Below are 20654 nucleotides of genomic sequence, written 5' to 3' on the forward strand. Positions count from 1 at the left end.
TTTATTTTTTATCATTTTCATATATTTTTCAATCATAAATTTTAAAAATAAGAGAGCTTAGAAATAATATATTGTAAATGACAAATGATGATTGATAAATATATTTTTTATTTAATTTTTTTATTTTAATATATGTATTTAATATTTATATTAACTTTTCATTTGTAAAATAATAGGCCATAGTAGATACAGTTACTTTATTGTTAGGAAATAAAACGCGCGTCAAGGGCGCCAGAAAGTTAAAAAAGTTAAAATACTGTATCGCTTATATGAACTATTAGATGAATATTTCGAACTTTCATAATTTACGTTACAGTTCGCGTCTCACTATGTTTACATTTGTCTCGAATTTATCGCTAGACAGATGCGTTATTTAATTTCAAGACTGATTGCACCAACGTTGATTACCGCTTTAATGGGTATGGTTGATGAAATTATCTAATGCTCGACTATATATATTGCAGCTGAAATTCAGGTATCTAAGGAGGGATATCTATCTATATTCCATATGTAACATCTATCTAACTAAAGCTGCAACACGTTAGTGCAACAGACTACGTTATACAGACGATTACATAACTGATCGTCCTCTAATACTAAATTACAGTGCGTATATAAGTGTAAGTGCATATGAGCGTGAGTATACGTGTGTATATATATGTGTGTGTGTGTGTGTGTGTGTGTGTGTGTGTGTGTGTGTGTGTGTGTGTGTGTGTGTGTGTGTGCGCGCGCGCGCCATTTCCTCTTATTTTATATCGGCTATTAGATGAATGAGAGAAAAGAGTGCAGTGGAATCGTAAATCTCGAAATATGAAAGTATATCGTTTTTTTTTGTGTCAGTGTGTAAAATATTTTTGCGTGACTGTTAATGTGTGTATAGTGTTTCACGCGATAACTTTAAGTGGACCCCAATAGACGGACATGTATCCGCGCGCCGAGAATTATTCTCGCAGAAAACGCCACGTTAAAGTGCATTGAATTATCTTTATTACATTATACAATTACGTTGTACGTAAAATGTAAAAATTGAAAATGAATATAATCGTAAAGAGAGTGAGAGAGAGAGAGTTAAATTGATATCGCGATACACAAGCGATATCAATTTATCCTTTACGGCCTTTGCCTTCAATGAAATTATGCAAAGGCCATAATTATATCGAGCGAACACAAACAATTTGTCAATTTGACATCGAACGAAGCTTTCTCCGCGCGCAGGCACAAACTTTTGTTAATGTCGCTTAAATATAAATATAAATATATACATATATACGAGTGTAAAAAGATAATGTACATGTATTTTTGTTATGCAAAAGACGCATTTCATGTCGCTTCATGACGTTGCGTTGCAGATTGCTATCGAGTAACATTTTCCCCGATTTGTTAATATCTTTTTAATATCTTTTCTGGAAAAAAGTTTATCGAGATTACTAATTGGTGTGTTGGAGTGCTGGAAAATTCTTATCGCTACAATCAAGTTATTAAATTTTTCGACATCGACGGGTATGAGTTATCCGATTTCTTTATGATGTTTGCACAAAGAAGATGCGCCGCATATTCTAGAAGATTCTATACATACTTTAAGATAATATACGAAAGATTGGCTATATGTCTTTCTTCCTTTTGAAGAAAAAAAAAAGATTTCGCTAAACTATCTTATTTGTCTTTCGGTCCGCGCGCGAATCGAAATCTCCTCCGTTTTCTCTCACGTCAGTCAAATCATCGAACAAATACACGCATACCTCCTCTCATTCGTGTATTTTAGGCCTCTTCGGAATGCGAGCCCTGAGAACTACGTTTCTGCTTGTGATTGTTATGATGATGATGCTGATGATGATGATGCTGATGGTGCTCCCGATTCTGCATCAGAGCGTCCGTTTCCGGTTGATTCTGATGACCTACCAGAAGGTCCAGGGTATCTTTAGGTACGGCGGGTTCTTGCTCGCTTGTCGCTGGCGGAATAGGCGTCGCGACGGGCGATTCGACCGGAAGCGGTATGCAATGTAACACGTAACATCTTACGCCCGCTATAATGAAGCCTGAAATAATTTTATAGAATAATAACGTACAATTTGAGAAAAAAAAAAACAAAGCAGTTGAATGCGAAAAAAATTGTTAATATTTTGTACAATGAAAAAAAACACACAAGGTGTCTCTTTTGTTAAGCGCACTTTGAAATGCGAATTCTTCGAAAGAAAAAATACATCGATCCCAAATTAATCAAAAAACTAATGAAATCTAATGAACGTCTTATATATATATTTCTTGCTTTACAATACATAATCAATTATATTTACAAAACAGATAAGTAAAATATATTTAACAAATCAAAAGAATAAAAAATTGCTTTGTTCTTTAATATTTTTGTCTAAATAAATTTAGGCGTAAAATAAATTGGAAATGTCTGAATGGTTTCAACAACGTTATTAGCAAGAATGCACTCTACTCTTATATACCAATCTATCTAGATCTATCCAGATAGAATGCATCTCATCAATAATGCTGTTGAGATCGTCAAGATCCTTCACTGATTTTATTTACAGAAGGAAATTGTGTGCATCTTGTACGATATAAAAGGTTAATAATAAGAGTGGCCAAAGGAAGCCACCCTTATTATTAAGAAAACTTCCGTATCTAAGAAAGCTCACCCAGTATAATTAGGGCAGCGCCTGCTATGAGTAACGCCAATCTGTGGTTGGTGGTCGTTGCACCCGGAGCGAGTTGGACGAGACCGACCACGAGCACCACCGCGCCCAACAACAGGCACACCACCACAGCATGCAGCCCGGATATCTGCGGGCAACGATCTTTCATCAGTCGACGAATATGCGTTTGCATTTATGAAAAATATTTCTTATCGCTTATATATATATATTTATAAAATTCTCTCTCGAAAAACAAGTAGATTAAAATTGGACATGATTATATATATGCAAGTTGCTATTGTGGACATATTGATTTTTATATCGCAAAATAGTATATAACATAACATATACAAATATGAAACGCTCTCTTAAAATGTAATCACTATCTTTCATTTATCTTTAATTTAATATAACGCCAAAGGAATTTTATTTATAATATTTTTTTGTGAAAATGCTCTAAAATGAAAAGATTGAAAGTCTACATCGCGCAAGTTGTTCTTCGCAGCTCATTATGCTATAATTTTTATGTACTTGTATTAATCTAATTAGAGATATTAGGTACAGGTTTTTGAATGTTGACTTTATATGGCGATAGGTCTTTGAATTTATATTATAATTATTACGATTACTATTACCTTGCCGCATAAGTAGAGTTCGGGCAAGGGATCTACATTGTTGTGCGGACTGGGGGTGGGTGGTGAACCTTGAAGAGGTGGTAGCCATTGCCCTCCTAAATAGAGCTGACTCGGCCGTTTCAGCCTTTTTTCTTGCCTTCTACGCTCGTGACGAACTGCCACCGCTGGCATAGCACCAATCATCCTGATCAAACAGAAGGCAAACAATTTCAAGTATACCGTTTTCTTGTTCAAAAAGAGAAACCTGTTTCAATTACATTACTGAAATTAATAAATACATTTAATTGAACTCAAATTAGAGTATTTATTAATGACAGTAATCTCGTAATGAGTTAATTTGTTGAATTGAATAATATGTATCAGTTTTCTTTTTATTTATTATTAAAATCATAAATGTTTATTACTCAAGTCACATAATTGAATAATTTATAATATCTTCTATGTTAAAAAAAAGAAAACGAAAGTGTATTCTGTAAATAATTTGCTGTTTCAATTCAATATTAAGGTATCTTTATATATTGACAATTGGAAAGATATATCACGTCTTATATTTTTAACAAAAATATCATAGTTTCAAATATCAAGTTATTATTCCAACTATTTAATATATTAATAATTGTTTATCAATCTCACGCATCATCTATTCTGTATTGCATTACCTATAAAATATTATTTTATACGAAATATCGAAATATCTCTCGCGATTCAAACACCTCTTAACATTGAATTGAAACATCAAATTGTTATTTCGTACGTGTCAACTGTAAAGAGATGGATATTTTTCGACAATCGTAGAAGAAAAACGTAACTATAGAGATTAAACACTTTTTGGCGATACTCTGCGATACGGACTGACACCGGTACTTTTGCGCCAAGTGCGCTATGAACTTTGGTGACCTCGGTTGACCTCGGGCCGGTCGATACGTCATTGCATCCGCCCTACAGCCCGGAGTCGATGCAGCAAAGTTCCAGGAAGCCGAGGGCAGATAAAGAAAAATGGTACCGCAGGCAAAATCTTAACGATCCTATACTTTTGTTTTGTTAAGATTTATTATTAGTATTTCAACGCGATATTTGTTACTTCTTTCTCTGGCGAAACCAATTAGCGAAATCAATATTTATTTTCTTTACAAGAAATTTAAAACACACGTTAAATAATTTAAACGCAACGCATTTTGATGTAGACGAAGCTTTTTAATTAAGGAGTAAAATAAAAGATAGGAAAATGAACTCGTTCTCGTAGAATGGAAATATCTGAAGAGTAAAAAGAAGAATCATTCATTAAGAACGGAGCGTTTCATAAATATTTATTCTCGAAAAATCGTGCATCAAGTTGTATAAGTGGTACAATAGAGAAATCGCATAAGAAAGCCTTGAGAACTCGATTAAAATAGTTACGGTAGAGTAGTCGCAACAGCATCGAAGTAATACTCTTTTGCGCGTTTTAGTTTAGTATATAACGGCGATTACAACAATATATTTTCTTTTTTTTTCCTTCGTCATGTCAACGCGCGTAATCTTTTTATAACTTAGCTTTCTATACGGATACGTTTCCCAAGGACGGATCCCAAGGGGATGAAGATGACATCGATTCGGTAACGCGATACGATAAACGATGGCTGTGATAGCGGTCCCTCCCCTATCTCTATTCCCTATAATTCCGACCCTACGCAAACGTATCCCCTTGCACGTTATAAATTTCGCGATAAATATGATAATATCCTTAAATTGTCCCGAAAGAGATACAGATATGCACACCCATCGTGTTCTTGCCTCTTATTTACACGCATTTACACGCATCAATTTCAGTCCAACGTGTAAAATACGGTTAAATGAGAAGCGATAACATTTTTCTTCTCTTGATACATTCTCTCTTATCGTTAGTTATATATGTATTTGAAATTTCGACAAAAATTTGGACAAGATGTGTAACGATAATATAAGACATATTCATCGAGATTCTGTTCACAAAATGAGCATTTTAGTTTCGTTTATGCGTTTCTAGCAATACTTTCATCATTGAAATTTCTCCCCTCTTCAATTATCTTTACTATTCTCTCGCAAAATCAAGAATGTCGGTTGGTCTATCAATTATAATTAATGGATAGGATCGTAACAATTGCCACTAGGTGGAGATTTCTCTATCGCAATTAAGAAAATAATTGCTTTCGAAAACAGACTAATAATTAACGGCGATTTAATTTATCATAATAATTAAATCGTAGTAATCCTAGTAATTAAATCTAACATCCTTCAATCTTATTGTATCATACAGATAATGCATTACTATTTTTATGTATCGCGATACTACATATATAAGCTGTAAAATATAAAAACAGCAATCGAGATTTTTCAAAGAATCTCGAAAGTAGCGCAATAAAAATATGCGATAACAAATAATTCTACAGGCAAATTTATTTCTTTCAAAAAATGTGACTTTCTACGTCTCGATAATCGATATACGATTCATGCATTTATTTAAATCTGAAAAGTTTGCAAACATACGATAGGCGCGTGCTTATATATGCGCGACACTATGTAGAATATAATTGTACCACTTATTTGAGGGCGTTCAAGTATCTAGAGCCAGAGATATTTTCTGTTAGATACGCGTCTCTTGAAAAGGTGTTGTGCTTCGTAAATCTATCATATGTCAAAGAACAAAATTACAATCGAGATTAATACGTGAATTTCTAATTTTAAAATGTATACTCTTAGATTTAAATGCAAGAGAAACTTACACACTAGATATATATTTAATAAGTAAGATTAGTTTGCGATTTCAGCCTTTCGAGTCGAGAAAATAAATAAATAGAGAGAATAGAGATTAAAAAAATTATACTTCCCAAAAATAGAGAATACCTATGATCACAGAAGTTCAATAAACAATTAATCCTCGATTAACATTCATTCATACGTTTATGCATATGTACGAGAATCGTTTATAGAGCTTGCGTATCAAAGATACGCGAAAAATAAACGGGTACGAGAAATTAGATAATCTCACATGTGTATATTTTCGTCTCTTTAACAAATAATAAAAAAAATATCGAATGTACAACGAAAGGCACTTTTGCACGACGTTTAATTCAGAGCCGGTTTAAGATTCTAAAATATTCTTACAAGATTTTATATGCACCGTTGCTATATCTATTTAAACGCGATTCTCACACATTCAGACTTTTTCAAACAATTATTTAAGCGAAATTTTGCGCGACTTTTAAAGATTGTATTCAGTCAAAGCGATAAGTCTCATCTCAATTCGCATCGATCGCCTCAACCGACCCCGATTTAATCGTAAAAATTTCGCCCGTTTTATTCGCGTCTACTCTTTTACAATTTCTCTCTCTCTTTCTCTCTCTCTCTCTCTCTCTCTAGTCCTTTTGTTACGCAATTTTCCTCTCTCACACTTGCACATTCTCACTTTCTTAAATTTGCAAAAGGCATAAAAAATTGTAATTAGATATAATTAAATATAGAGACACTCTCTTTGTGTTATAAGAAATAGATAGCGCTCCGCGATGATGATAAAAACAGCATATATATAATGCACAGAGCATATATAATAGTATATAATATATATACACGATATTTCGAAAGAACATTTTCAATGTGATTTCATTTGACGTGTAAGACGATTAATTTCTTCTCTTAGGATCACAGAATAGTAGCGCCCGAGCATAGCGACATTTCATTTTAAAGATATTCGGAAACAAACGAGCGAACGAACGCGAGAGCAATGCGTATAATAATGTCATTAATTTATCATAGATGAAATCGCGTAGATTGCGACGTCGTTTGTTCTCAAAGATCTCGCCATCTAAATCTAGAGTTTATGTATGTGTAAATAAATGTTTAATATATTATAAAAAAGGAATATGGAGCATATATTACAAATTATCGACTAGCTTAACAATAATGCTGCGCCAACAATTATTGGACGAATAGTTGCAAGTTTTTCTTACTGTGTCTTTTGGAATTCGCCGTATATATATTGTATATGTAATGTATTTTCCAAGTTAAAATATTAGCGCTAAAGTATATATAAGTATATCGAAATTAAATTTGGGAATGTCATTGTAATATTCGAATGTCATTGTCAATATATTAAATATATAATAATATTAAATATATAATAATAATCTTTGTAAATGTTTTAACGCGAGATCAATTCGGAGAAATAATTGAGAAAGGATCGAGTATATCCTAAATAAAAAGGACTATCGTGTAATATACTTATACATCTAATAGAGATTTTAGGTATAAACTGGTTATTTTCAATAAGTTATTTAACGAGTACTCTTGCCACTATAGAATGCATTCTGAATAATGATGTTGTTTCATAAAATCGTGTCTCTTTCTACGATATGATCTCCTTTGATGTGTTCTTGGTCCTTGAATTCGATTCTTTTGTCACCTACTTCGCGCGCGCGCATTTCTCGTTCGAAGCATTGTGTGTAATTGAATCGAAATAATCGCTCTTTAAGCTTCGTAACGATTGATTAAAAGTTTTGTCGCTTCCTTCGGAAGAAAAGGGGCATCGCGCATTTCGACTCGCAATACGAAATATATGTATAATGCCGCGTTATATCGCGTAAAAGTTGCCACTTATACATAGTGGAGTTCCGTTCCCGATACTAGTGGACGCTTCGCACTTTAATATTAATGAGCTTGTGCCTCGCAATTCTGCCGTAAAGTATTACGGCTTATCATGTGTCTTAAAATTAAATACCCGCGCGTCTCTCGCGCGCGTCGACGCTTCTTCTTGTACGTTTTTTCGTTGACAAATATGAACGCGTAAACTGCAAAATTTTGACTCCCAGAGATAGATGTTCCATTGTGATCCGGAAGAGAAAAGCTAGAAGAAGAATAATATTCTGGATAAAAAAACTTTTTTCGCGATACGGAATCTGTCGTTGTTATCCATATCGTTATGATTACATGTATCGTGTTCCGTCCTCCCTCGCAACGCGGCTTCTTTCAAGCTTATCCTACCATCTAGATCTTGGAAACGTAATGTGGCCGATGAACTTGTTGCGGATTCCCGTTCTGCTTCGAATATCGTACGTTCTGCAGCAACTCCCGGGTCTCGCTGGGCGAACCCGGACTGAGGCTGTTGGTGGTTGAAGTCTCGACGCGATCGCTGATAATCTCCTCTTCGGTAATCTGTTCCAGATACAACGCTGACTGCACCGCCTGATTGTCACCGTTGATCGCGATCTGCGGCGAGTACGCCGGTGGCGGGCTTCTGGGCGGCGATCTATCACCGTCAACCGTCTTTCCATCCTTAATCTCGAGAGATGTATCCGAGGAGATGTCCTGCTTCATCTGCTTCGCTCGTCTGGCGTGGCGGGTAGTGAGCCCGCCAGTTTCCACGTCCCGTTCCAATCGATGGCCGGATCTGGATCTGGTGAGCTGGCGTTGAACGTACTGTTCAAGATCGTCCTCCTCCTTCTTAGCGATGACGCGATTAAGCACGATGAGAAAGATACCGAGGAATATCGCGAAAAGACCCACGGCGACGAGCTCGTTCCACCAACCACCGGAAGCTTTGCTGCCCAAGTGAGTGAGATCGCCCGGTAGCAGGCCGCTCATCAGGAGGAAGGCGCCCAGCACGAGAAACACCACGCCAATGTGCAGCATCCCGATCGAGGTGACCACTTTGCTGTCCAGCATCCCCTGACCGGCGTTGCGCGTCGCGCCATGCGTACCCTTGTGATGCCTGCCATGATGATCCAGCGAGCCGGTCGAGGCCCTAGGCGACGTCAGGCCGCTTTCGCCCGATTGCGCGCTATAACGACGCTCGCGAGCGCGACGCTGCTCGTCCCGGCGCTTTCGCTGACGTTTGATGGCCAGCGCCGAGTGCAATCCAACCGCGTGCATCCTGCAACACCGGAAAGACAACCCTTGGCTCAGTCAATCTCGCTAATAATCCTCGCTAACAATTCTGCCTCTCTCTCTCTCTCTCTCTCTCTCTCTCTCTCTCTCTCTCTCTCGCTCGTTCTCTCTCTCTCTCTCTCTCTCTCTCTCTCTCTACGAATCTAATTAAATCGTTACATCTCACATGTTATTGTTTTTTTTTTCTTTTCTCTCTTTCTTGCAGATAATTTCGTTGAGCAACAAAACAGAGATCCCGAGTAATCTTGTAACGTTGCTCCTAATTAAGCGCGAAGCGAAAGAAAATGCCGGATTGAGAAATGGCATTATTGTTAAGTTACGCGAAATGCCGATAAAGCAAATCTATACATGCCTCGTGAGCGAGCAACACCGCGAACAATTGAATGCACAATCGCGTATAGAAATTAATCGACACACTACTACAAATTTGCACGGGTCATGTGTGTCGCACGTCTACATCTCCCGGTTGCTCGATTGCTCCAGCAAACTCTTGCTTGTTCTCAGCATCGACTAATTAGCTATCTCTATTTATCTAAAGCCTACAGGATCTATTTACAGGGTTTACAGGATGCACTGCGATGGAATCGCGCGTATATATTAAAGCGTATTGCATGACGGCGCATTTTCACAGTCCTGTGAAAAGGTTTTCTTCTTACAAACGCGTAACGTTTCCGTACTTTCGCTTCAGTCGGAAAAACGCTTACAATTGTCATACGCCATCACAAATTGATCAATATATATGTATATATAATACTACTATAAAATAGGTGACTTGTATTTTTTTTTTTTTTTTTATAGCTGTTATAATTACGCGCTATGTTTTTCTCTCCCCCTTATCATTATTTTCAACAAGCTAGTAGAACTTGGTCCCCATTTTTAATAAAATAAATAAAATAATGATTTCATCGCTATCTCTTTTTCTTTCTTACAGAGATATAATTTATACGATAAAATGAAACAAACCATATAATGAAAGAAGCAGTTTCATAAGAAAATTAGTTATCATATTTTAATAAAGCGAAAAATGACGGTTTAATTGCTCTCTAGTAGAATTATCTAATATTTGCATAATCCGTAAAATGAAACAATCCATTTAATGAACTAAAGAAACAACTTTGCAAAACTTTATCCGCTTTCCTTGTATCGGACGAGGAAAAGATGTTTTGATTGAATTTAATCGCTTTACTTTATTAATGGATTACAACAAGAGGAAAAACGGACTAATTAAGAGTCGAGCGCGATAATAGTTGCACAAATATTTTAATTATTATAATCATTTTTTGTATACATTTCAATCCAGTTGAAGGTGAAGATAGTCCGATACTTGGACCAAAAACATACACAATAAATGATTATAATAATTAAAATGATAATTTGCGTATTAGCCCGTTTTCCCTCTTGTTGTTTTCGTGAAAGCATTTACTTTATATATTAATGAATGACAGTTTTAATATGGGAAGAGTCAAACGTGAAATTGAGAAATAATGAAAAATCGAACGTGTTATTGGTAAAAAAATTTTTACGTGCGCGAGGCGACCTTACATTTTAACGAAATTGTAATTCTACTTGAAAAGAATTCAAAAATATTTAGTCCAATATATTTCAAAGTGTGTTTTGAAACCATTAAATTTTTATGCATCGACGAAGCCGCTTCTTTCGCAACAACGCGTAACAAATGCACATTTGAGACAAAAGTAAATGGTATTACAAAACATTATGTCTACGTCGTGCGTGTTAGGTTTATTATATATGAGCACGCGCTTTGTGTGTCATTGTTCTCTAAAGGGCATGCCGTAAAAGTAATTAAATACTAAAGCACTTTGCCATACTTTTATCTATCTTGCGAGGCTACGGGAATAAAGCGAGAAAAAGAATATATAAAAGGCATAGAAGCTATAGTAGCTCTCTTGTCGAAGAATTTCTTTTTTCGCGTCGTCAAAGTCGTTCGCGAATGCATAAATCTACGAAGAATATCTTTGATACCCGTCTTGGTTCCGCCCCACAAAGAAACCGCTGCGTAAATGCCTATGCCGTACGATAATTTAGTCTATCGTCAGCGCGAATCGATATCGAAAAAGATGACAATTGGAGGATCGATATCGAAAGCGAGCTGGAGATTCGAACCAGAGGAAAAATCTCAAAGGTGATTCCGCGAGTGCTCCTTCATTTTACGATCACAATGCGCGGCGCCGCAAAAGCGTTTCCTGCTCCACGATCAATAAAACCATCCCCCATCCCCCTTACAGAACGCAAACGCAAAGTACACAGGAGGACAGATACTGACAGTATGTACCATGTACACTGTGTATGCCACGCATGTGTGCTATGGAAAACCCACGCCACGAGAAAGAAAGAAAGAAAGAAAGAGAGAGGACAAGCAGCAACGTCTTGCATTCTGAAAAATTAAAGCGAGCTAATTTTCCGCGATTTTCTTTCAATCATTTCGCTTCGTTTTTCCGATGAACCAGTCAGTTTTTCATGTCACGTAAAGATACGATACATTAAACAAGAGCGATTATTCTTCTGGAAAGGAGAAGAAAAAAAATAAAGAATATAGAGAAATTTATTATTCTCTCTGTAGAGCGCGTAAGTTTTCCCTTGCAAAGTATGACTAAACAAGAATCTCGCGTAAAATGAGGTACCAAATATATGTATATACATACAATAAAAACGGTAGAAAACTGATTGATGCACTTGTACGTGAAATGGTAAATAAAATATTAAACGAGTACCCAACGAGAGAAAATAAATTTTGGAGAAACAAAATATTATTGATATTTGACTCTAAAAAGATGCGAGAATAAATTACATTAATAAAAATGTGATACTTTGCCCTGCTAATCTCCGGATATTCTCTTTCCCCAAGTTGCTACTTCGCTTGTGGAAACATTTCGTGACTAACGCTCCCCAACAATGTTAGAGCTTTAATTACGTACTTGCGTGTTTACACTTGCGTATTTACCGTAACCCATCGATACAATTAATTCTCGGCAGAGGATGAAGAAGCGTCGAATAAATACGTTTTAATATGCGAACTTATGTCTTCTTGACATAACTCTGATGTAATACTTTCGATACTGCGTTTCCGAATCCGTATCTCGCTTGGCGACGTTTATTGTTTCATTACGTGACTCGTGACACGTACGCGTACTGTCATTTCGCGAAATTATTATCGCCCATTTGAAGTTTCGTTATTTTGAGTCTGGCATACCGCCAAAAGAGCCTGGCTCTCATTACAAGCTACGATTTGCGGCACTGCGTGTCGTTTGACACGAGAGGAAATTTGTCGCCGCAAAATTTAAAAAATCCGCACGCGATGCCACCGCGAGACGGATTGTAATGACGGATTCGAGAAAATTCCGAGAAAAAAACCGATTCGATCATCATTATCATAATACATGATGTTCGATTTGTAAGTGTGATGATTCACACTCATGACCTTTCCCGAAAATGGATCGCATTTTCCGCGGATGCGACAAGCAATGCAGTCTTTGCATCGGACTTTAATGCAAGCACGCGAGAGAATCCTCGGTATATCCTCGGTGATTTAAGATCCTCCGTAACTCTATGATATATGTGGCTTGCGCTCGACGCAATGTCCTCAGGATACGACAGCCTGCAGTCATCGACCGATCCTGTGTGCTTACGTTTCCACAAAGAAAGCGTTGAAGCGCCCATTGGAAAATTGACAGAGCTTTTAAACCGTCTGGGTTATTTTTCTTGGCTATAAAAACAAGCTGTCTGTCAGTGGAGAGCTGATCGTATACCGTACACCTTCTTCTACGTGAATATGAAAAATGCCACCCCAATGTGTCTCCTTTAATATCGATATAAAAATAAATACTATATTTAGGATTCACGCATACATGTACGAAGATTCGTTTAAGCGTCAAATCGATCATCTGACATTTCGATTATTTAAACTATCTGAAGCGATGATATTTTATATATATATATATATATATATATATATATATATATATATATAAATATATATATAAAAATATAAAATAAATAAATATATATATATATACACGACACAATAAAATCGGTCATATGATTGTTTCCGTTCTGTCGTGTGTAGGGTAACCTGTTGCCAGACGCGAATATCGGTTGGTCGTGTACGTAATAAAGTTGAGAAACGAGATATACATATAGCTATTCTTTCGATCAATGATAAACCGTGTAAACTACTGGAAACGGATAATGACGATTAGGCGGACGGATAATTTGCGGATCTCTTGACGGTTCTCGGCAATGTAAAACAAGATCATTCCAAGACTGTCGTGTGCATATGCGTCAAACGCATATTTCTATAAATATCTCTAAAATGCGGAGGAGAAAAAGGGAAAAAAAAGGTAACGATGATAGCAAAAAAAATTGCGTATCGCCACGGCTAGTGTATGCCTCGGCGAAGCTAGGATACTTTTTTATATCACTATACCGCGCATGCAACTGTCTATAATGTGCATTTCTCGGAATAGAATTCGCTAGATAAAGCTAATCTTGTCGGACATGCGTTTTGTATATTATCAAACAACAATCGTACTTTCAACAGGATGCAACGCTCGCGCGATGTCTCGCATATATATATATATATATATATATATATATATATATATATATATATATATATAGATTGAGTCGTATATTTATATACAAAATTGTTAAATTTTCAAAAAAACAGAGACACGAGCATCAAACGTAAACAAAGCATTCTGTTGACAAAATAGAATAAAATTTATTCCGACATATTTTTGCGTCGCATCCTGCGAATAATCCTCGGATTTTCCGGGGAATGGAGAGTTTTTTTTACGAGTCTCTTTCAAGAAGCTGTTGTGGATCGATAATCAAAATGTGTCATCTTCATCGAGTCAAGACGCGATACGCGACGAAGTAAATTCGATGCGCAATAATTAACATGGTTACCTGGATTTTGAAGCGCTTTACACTTCTGCGAAAAAAATAAGCGAGTCTCCGAGGCGCCGGTGACGTCTCACGCCATCAACTTCCCTTCCGGTGATGAAGCGTGTCTCCCCGTTAAATTAGAAAATTGCCGCTCTTCTTCTTTCTCTTGTTCACCCTTGCCGTTCTCTCTTCCCTTTTGACGAGAAGACTTCTCGAAATCGTTACATTTTCCACTTAAAAATTTCGCTCTTCTCTTCCGGTCGCCGCGTTATTTATCGCCGGAACGGCGGCGACGGATCCACCGCGGGAGCTCTCGTGTTTTTTTATGTTTTTCCTTTTTTGGAGTAAACTCGCGCGCGCACGTTCTACCCCGAAAGATCGTGGACGAGTAAAGCCTCTATGTTACTAAATAAGAGCGTGTAAGCCAGGACACGCCTCTTCAAAGCATGGCGCAGGCTCAGATTCCACTGTCGGTACGGCGAACGGAAATCTGCAGGGCTTTTATTCCGAACGATACGCGCAAGTCATGCCGGCGCGAGACGAATTGTATATTGTTAATTCTCAAAGTATGTCAACGCAATAAAATTAATATGCGTTTGTCCGCCCATAACTTGGGCATCTGTAATAAAAAAGAAAGAGAACGATCAAAATATAAACTGTGTGTGAGAGAAAGAGAGAGATGTTCTCTTTTAAATTATATTTAAAATAAAATTATTATTATCATGAGCACTATAATAAATGATAGTAAATGATAGTAAAAATAATTAACAATCTAGCTAAAAGTAGATTCATTATATTTCAATTCTAACCAGTACCTAAAAAATGCAATGCACAACATATGATATATTAAAAAAGAATAAACTTCCTCCTTTTTTCCTTTATATTATATGATATTTTTTATAATACAGAATTCAATATAAAAAAGCATTCGTCATTATTTTTTCCGGAAAATAAAATTACATATATCATATATTACCTCTGTGTTTTGCAATATATATTTTGTTTTGAAGTCTTCTCGCATAATAAATCTTTGTTGTAGCTTCAATAAATATAAAATTGGAAGCAATATATTGGATATCACAGATAAATATTATGTCAGTCAAGAAATAACAATAATAAAAAATAAATTTAATCGGAAAATTAGGCACTATAGCGTGCTTTTTAAGGCAGTAACTAACGCGTACGAAGCGCTAGAAATAATAAAATTGCCAGCTTGAGAGAGCCGCATATATATATGTAATTCCGCTTTTTAATAGTAAGATTGATGTATCGCTTAATTAATATCGTAAGGCACTCTTTCTCATCGCCAAGGCTTCCGAACAGTTCCAGCGCTGGTACTTCTTCTAATACCTTGTTCTACGATTTAGAAATATATATTTTTGATATTTATTTATTTATAACAAAGATTAAATGTATCAAACAAACTTACGCAACGTATTTGGTGACATAAGTTTGTCTCTTATATCCGATGTCCAAGTTTGACACCTTGATCTAACGATACTTTTTTTTATGACCGGTCGCTGATACTTCGTCATTCTAAATAAAAACGGAGATATATCTAAATAATGCAAATGGCGCAATGATGAAAGGAGAGTGAGGAAGGAAAATATGTTATTACGTGGATTCGAATTCCTTCAGATTTCTTCTGGCTAAAGTCTTTTGAGTGGCGAATGAATACGATCGAGCCGAAGTCGGACGTTCCGTTCGAGATTGCTTAATTTCGCGATCTTGCGCTATTACTTTCATTTTCTTCTTCGGGGATTGGGCAAATAAATCCACTATATTCATAGATGCCGCATCACACTTGAAAATATTTGTAAAATTATTATACACTTTTGATTTTTGAAAATACAAAGGATTATATAATTTTCTGAACAATTACCTGCAATTGGAGACGATGAAGAAAATCTACTTCCGCTAAATTTAAAGGTGCGTCAACGTGCAGTTTAAGCATACATTGTAATGCCTCTTTATATATTTTTTTTAATGTAATCACGCGTTCGGTTCGCATTAATCTACGTACTAAATAACCTCGTGTATAAGCATTGATAATATTCACTGCCTGCACCTATATAGTAATATAATGTTTATGTCTTTATTAACAATAAAATATGTGCGCGCATACATATCGCGCATTCATATATGCACGAAATTGAATATCTGTATATGTATATAAATATATTAATCTTAACAATTAAAATTATACAATTGTACTCACATGTTTGTCCAGGTATACTGAAGTATCTAGTATTGGGACATGTGTGGTATTACTATTTAAGGGAAACAACTGCCGATTCACATTTGAATTCTTATGTACAGTACGATTATGTGTTTTGCAATTGCTGTCATTATCATCATTCTCATCATCATCATCATCATCATCATCATCATTATTATTATTATTACATTTAGTATTATATGAAATTATTTCTCTTGTAAAATCGTAATCAGAAGTTATGGGAGAAGTATCCGTAAAAAAAGGTGGTTTATAGTGTTTAAACAAATATAAATTTTTGGAGGAAATATAATCTAGCGGGCATACAATGACATTTTTATGCTTCATTGGTGATGATTTATTATTATAATGCGCGTCTTCGTGTATTTTGCTAGCAGAATTTACATTTAATTCCTGTCTCGTTTCGCTAATTTCGATGTTTCCTAGTTTTTCTTTGTTATTTATTAATAATTGATTCGATGTTACGTTTGATGATGCATTTACTTGATACGATATATTGGAAGAACATTTTTCTATTTCAGCTAATAAAAGCATTTGTTGTTTCTGAAATTCTGCTTGTAACAAAAATTGTTCTTTTTGTTGGCGATATATCAGCTCCATCATCTGTTTCTTATGCATTTCTTCAATCTCTTTGTAGACTGTTAAAAGTTTTTCAGGTGTAATAGATGATTTTGTTTTAACAATTAAATTATGATGTTCTTTAGTATCTTCTATTTTATCTCGATCTCTATTTTCATCTTCACAAGAAAATTCAGATTTATAACTATTTGTATTTTCTACAGTTTTTTTATTTGATAACTTTGATACACAAATATCACTATCATTTTCGAATATTTCTAAGGAACTTTGTTTCGCAAGACTTGTATCAGATACATCACTACATTTAGTTGATGTAATATTTAATTTACATATATGTTCTTCAGTAACTTCTGTTTTGCTATTACTAACAGATTGGTCTATTTGATATGATTCTGCTAAAGTATCAAACTCTGGATGCTGAAAAGTTGATTCATCTGTTGCGCATTCTAATTTGTTTGAGACTTGTTTGGCATTCTCTGCTACAAGTTGCTTATTTTCCCACTTTACTTTAGGCTGTGTTATGTTCCATTGTTTTCGTCGCGATACATTATTGGTAGATGTGGGAACATAATTCTTATCAATCAATTCTGTATTCATATGAGCAAGCAACATAGGACTGGGTGTATCCAATACGTAAGAACCTTGACGCGATAATTTAGGAGGACTTTCTTTCTCCTTGGACATCACTGCACCAATGTTGTCCTCTTCATTACTTAATGTTATTGGAACTATATTCAGTGTATTGGGTACTTTGGGTTTACTTTCTGATACATCTTCATTCACTGTTGGTGCTTCTGTTGCATTAATGTATTCATTTTGGTCAGTTTTTGCAATTGCAGGTTTTGTATCAATAACATTATCTGTTAAACAAACTTGAATTTGTGAATGTTCCACATCTGATGCAGTAGACTGATTATATTTATCTCTTGTTTCTCCTGGCAATGATTCAACAATGGTCATTCTAGAATACGAGTCACTATTATTGGTATCGCTCGTAGTATCATGATTAGATAAATCACTGTCTGAATCATATTTGATACTTTTTAATTGATCTATTGTTTCCATTACATTAGCTTGTACGCACTTATCTTTAATATTGTGTTTAATAAGTTTTCTATCTTTTAATTTTTCTTCTATTTTAATTGCCAAAGCTCTATAATGTCTCATTTCTTCTTTGATGCTGTCAGTCATCTGAAAATAGTATAATATTAATATAAAGCAATCCTATAGTAAAAATATGAAAGCCCATTAGTTTACAGATATTTACCAGCGGTGAAAGAAGAGGTATTCCGTTTATTTTGATACAAGAGTTATAAAATTGTTGCTGCTGCATATTTTACGCGTTTAATTCTTTAAGAATACACTTTGCGCCGCAACTCTTCCAACTATTTCTACACACGGTCACAATTATCGCTGTATTATTAATTCACTTTTCTTCTACTATTTCACTTTTTTTCTTTCTTTTTTTTTGACAGTTTTCCACTTTTTAAATTTTATGCGAAGACTCTTCCCTTTATCATTCAAATATCCAAAGCAATTCGAAGTGCAAGTGCAATCACCAAGGAAACTAAAATCATAAACTATTATATACATAGAAAAATAGAAAGCTTCACAAAAGATAAAATTTCCTAAGGCGCCATAAATTCCCTAGAAATTGCTCATAGTGCTAAAAACGTTTTCGACAATGATATATCACATCTAGATATCTGTAATTTATGATTGTGTTTATTTTATTTAGGTTATTTTAATAACGTTTTATCCAAGTTATTTTAATAACAAAGGATATCATACACAACAAAAATGATTCCTGTAATTTTAATGCTTTATATATACAATGTGAAATACAAATTAGTTTCAACTTGAATAAATTGAAATTATTCGTTTAACCTATCTGTTATCAATTTGTTTATTCTGATTTTTAATATATTTTCAGGCATGTGACACTTTAAGGATTCTTCATTTGCCTGCGCATCTTTCCGATGATCGACGCGATACATTATTACAAAAATATGGTGCAATAAAAACAAAAACAACTCGATTATCCGATAAGTATACTATTACTTTTGCCAAGTTTTCTTCTCAACAAATGGCAACAGAAGCATTGATGCGTTTGCATCAATTAAATGTTCGAGGACAATATCTGTTAGTTCAATATGCCAAAAAATCCATATTCACTGAATTATCGGAACAAGATATTCAACATGAGCCACCACCAAGCGACGAGGCAAAAGTGGAAACTGCTAATAAATCTAATGTTCAAGCGTTTCTGCACAAGTTAAACAATTGGACTATGAATTACGAATTTAGTCAACCACCTCCACCAAATATAAAATACAAATATGTGGCACCGACAAAAAGTATATTAATAAGAATAGCTATACAGCTATTGAAAGAACCAGCTTTTTATACTCAGGTCAGATACATTTTTGAAATATTATTTTTTTTAACAATAGAATTTTAATTGATAATGTTATAACTGTAATATTACAGCCCTTGTATATATTCATAGGTATTGCATTTAATGAATAAAATGAATCTACCACCTCCTTTTGAAGAATTGGAAGCAGAATTTCCTTGGCTCAAAGAAGTATATAACGTAGAAAAATATAAAGATATCTTTGGTAATAAAAATATAAACAAATATAATAGAGATTATTTACAAAAAATATTCATAAATATATTAGGTTTATAAAGAAATCAATTTTAAATATTTTTTTCAATGTAGATATATTACATGAACATACAAATGAGGAAGAAGAGGAAGAGTCTGAATTAGAATCAGATGGAGAAGATGTTAGACCTCAAAATATTATTCCTGTTAAAAGAAAACTCCCGCAACCTAAAAAACGTTTGAAAATTCCAAAGTTTGTCAATCCTGCCAAAAATATCACAACTTCTTCATCTACGCAAAAAGTGTTCAAGCCAGAAGATATGTTTGAGCCTGTTCAACGTGAAGAAATTAAGAATCTTAAAATCGAATTAAAGACTTTGGATAAGTCATTAGACGACGCATCTGCTAATAAGCAAGATAATACTATAGCAATAGATGGTGGATTTGGTTTAATGTCTCCGGTTAATAAAGCTATTAAAAACACAAAGGATAATACGAATGCAGAAATACAAAAAAATAAATATATAACTTCTGAGGAATTGGATGCTAATAGGATTTCTATTAATGATCAGAGATTACTGCCAGTGTTCCAAAATTATCATCTAGGTTTACCTTCCAATCGTCTCTATATAAAGAATCTTGCAAAACAAGTAGAAACAGAGGATCTACATTATATTTATAAAAGATATTTTATTGCTGGATTGAAAGATGCTGAAGCTGAGTAAGTATATTTTGTTTATAAAACTGTATCTAATATCATATTTTATTATTTATATCTTATAATGTATTATTATTAATATCTGTATTACAGATATGATGTACGACTCATGCAAGAAGGCAGAATGAAGGGTCAAGCCTTCGTTACCTTACAAAATACTTCACAGGCCAGATTGGCTCTCAAAGAAACTAATGGATATATATTAAAAGATAAGCCTATGGTTGTACAATTCGCCAAAGCTACTCAAAATTTTATAAATAATATGATTTCTACTGTAAGACCTTCATCCTCATTTGGTTCATAATTTTATAATTAAAAGAGAAAGAAATTGTTATGCAAAAATGTTTATAGAAGCTTTAAGAGTATTTTATCTAATATATCAATTAGTGAAAAATTTATTTAAAGAATAAATATAGAGAAAGATGGA

The 20654-nt window shown here is 34.7% G+C and overlaps 3 protein-coding genes across 8 annotated transcripts; 1 reads left to right on the forward strand and 2 right to left on the reverse strand.

The window, feature by feature from the left end:
- Window positions 1-180: 180 nt before the first annotated feature.
- On the reverse strand, window positions 181-14475 carry LOC126849444 (uncharacterized). Of its 4 annotated transcripts, none has more exons than XM_050591267.1 (4): window positions 14105-14472; window positions 3278-3461; window positions 2646-2790; window positions 181-2036 (listed from the first exon to the last, which is right to left on the reverse strand). In XM_050591267.1, the coding sequence occupies exons 2-4, from the start codon at window positions 3458-3460 to the stop codon at window positions 1759-1761; spliced, it is 606 nt and encodes a 201-aa protein (XP_050447224.1). In that variant the 5' UTR covers window position 3461; window positions 14105-14472; the 3' UTR covers window positions 181-1758. The 4 variants fall into 4 exon arrangements, 3 of the variants coding, with proteins under 3 accessions (XP_050447224.1, XP_050447225.1, XP_050447223.1); XM_050591268.1 differs by lacking the exon at window positions 14105-14472 and adding an exon at window positions 12138-12224; XR_007687402.1 differs by lacking the exons at window positions 181-2036; window positions 2646-2790; window positions 3278-3461 and adding exons at window positions 7995-8135; window positions 8219-9161 and having other exon boundaries at window positions 14105-14475.
- An 89-nt stretch (window positions 14476-14564) lies between these two features.
- LOC126849433 (protein PFC0760c-like) lies at window positions 14565-18448 on the reverse strand. 3 transcript variants are annotated; one of them, XR_007687399.1, is made up of 7 exons: window positions 18166-18447; window positions 16302-18089; window positions 15966-16151; window positions 15702-15886; window positions 15513-15619; window positions 15060-15439; window positions 14565-14702 (listed from the first exon to the last, which is right to left on the reverse strand). XR_007687399.1 is itself a non-coding variant. In XM_050591247.1 (7 exons), the coding sequence occupies exons 1-7, from the start codon at window positions 18229-18231 to the stop codon at window positions 15384-15386; spliced, it is 2265 nt and encodes a 754-aa protein (XP_050447204.1). In that variant the 5' UTR covers window positions 18232-18448; the 3' UTR covers window positions 14946-15383. The 3 variants fall into 3 exon arrangements, 2 of the variants coding, with proteins under 2 accessions (XP_050447204.1, XP_050447203.1); XM_050591247.1 differs by lacking the exon at window positions 14565-14702 and having other exon boundaries at window positions 14946-15439; window positions 16302-17859; window positions 17983-18089; window positions 18166-18448; XM_050591246.1 differs by lacking the exon at window positions 14565-14702 and having other exon boundaries at window positions 14946-15439.
- Window positions 18449-18559: 111 nt separating this feature from the next.
- On the forward strand, window positions 18560-20549 carry LOC126849437 (RNA-binding region-containing protein 3). Its single transcript, XM_050591250.1, has 5 exons — window positions 18560-18707; window positions 18832-19311; window positions 19408-19519; window positions 19624-20230; window positions 20321-20549. The coding sequence occupies exons 1-5, from the start codon at window positions 18699-18701 to the stop codon at window positions 20529-20531; spliced, it is 1419 nt and encodes a 472-aa protein (XP_050447207.1). The 5' UTR covers window positions 18560-18698; the 3' UTR covers window positions 20532-20549.
- The last annotated feature ends 105 nt before the right edge of the window (window positions 20550-20654 follow it).

The sequence above is a fragment of the Cataglyphis hispanica genome, chromosome 5 (assembly GCF_021464435.1).
Source record: "Cataglyphis hispanica isolate Lineage 1 chromosome 5, ULB_Chis1_1.0, whole genome shotgun sequence".
NCBI classification, from domain to species: domain Eukaryota; kingdom Metazoa; phylum Arthropoda; class Insecta; order Hymenoptera; family Formicidae; genus Cataglyphis; species Cataglyphis hispanica.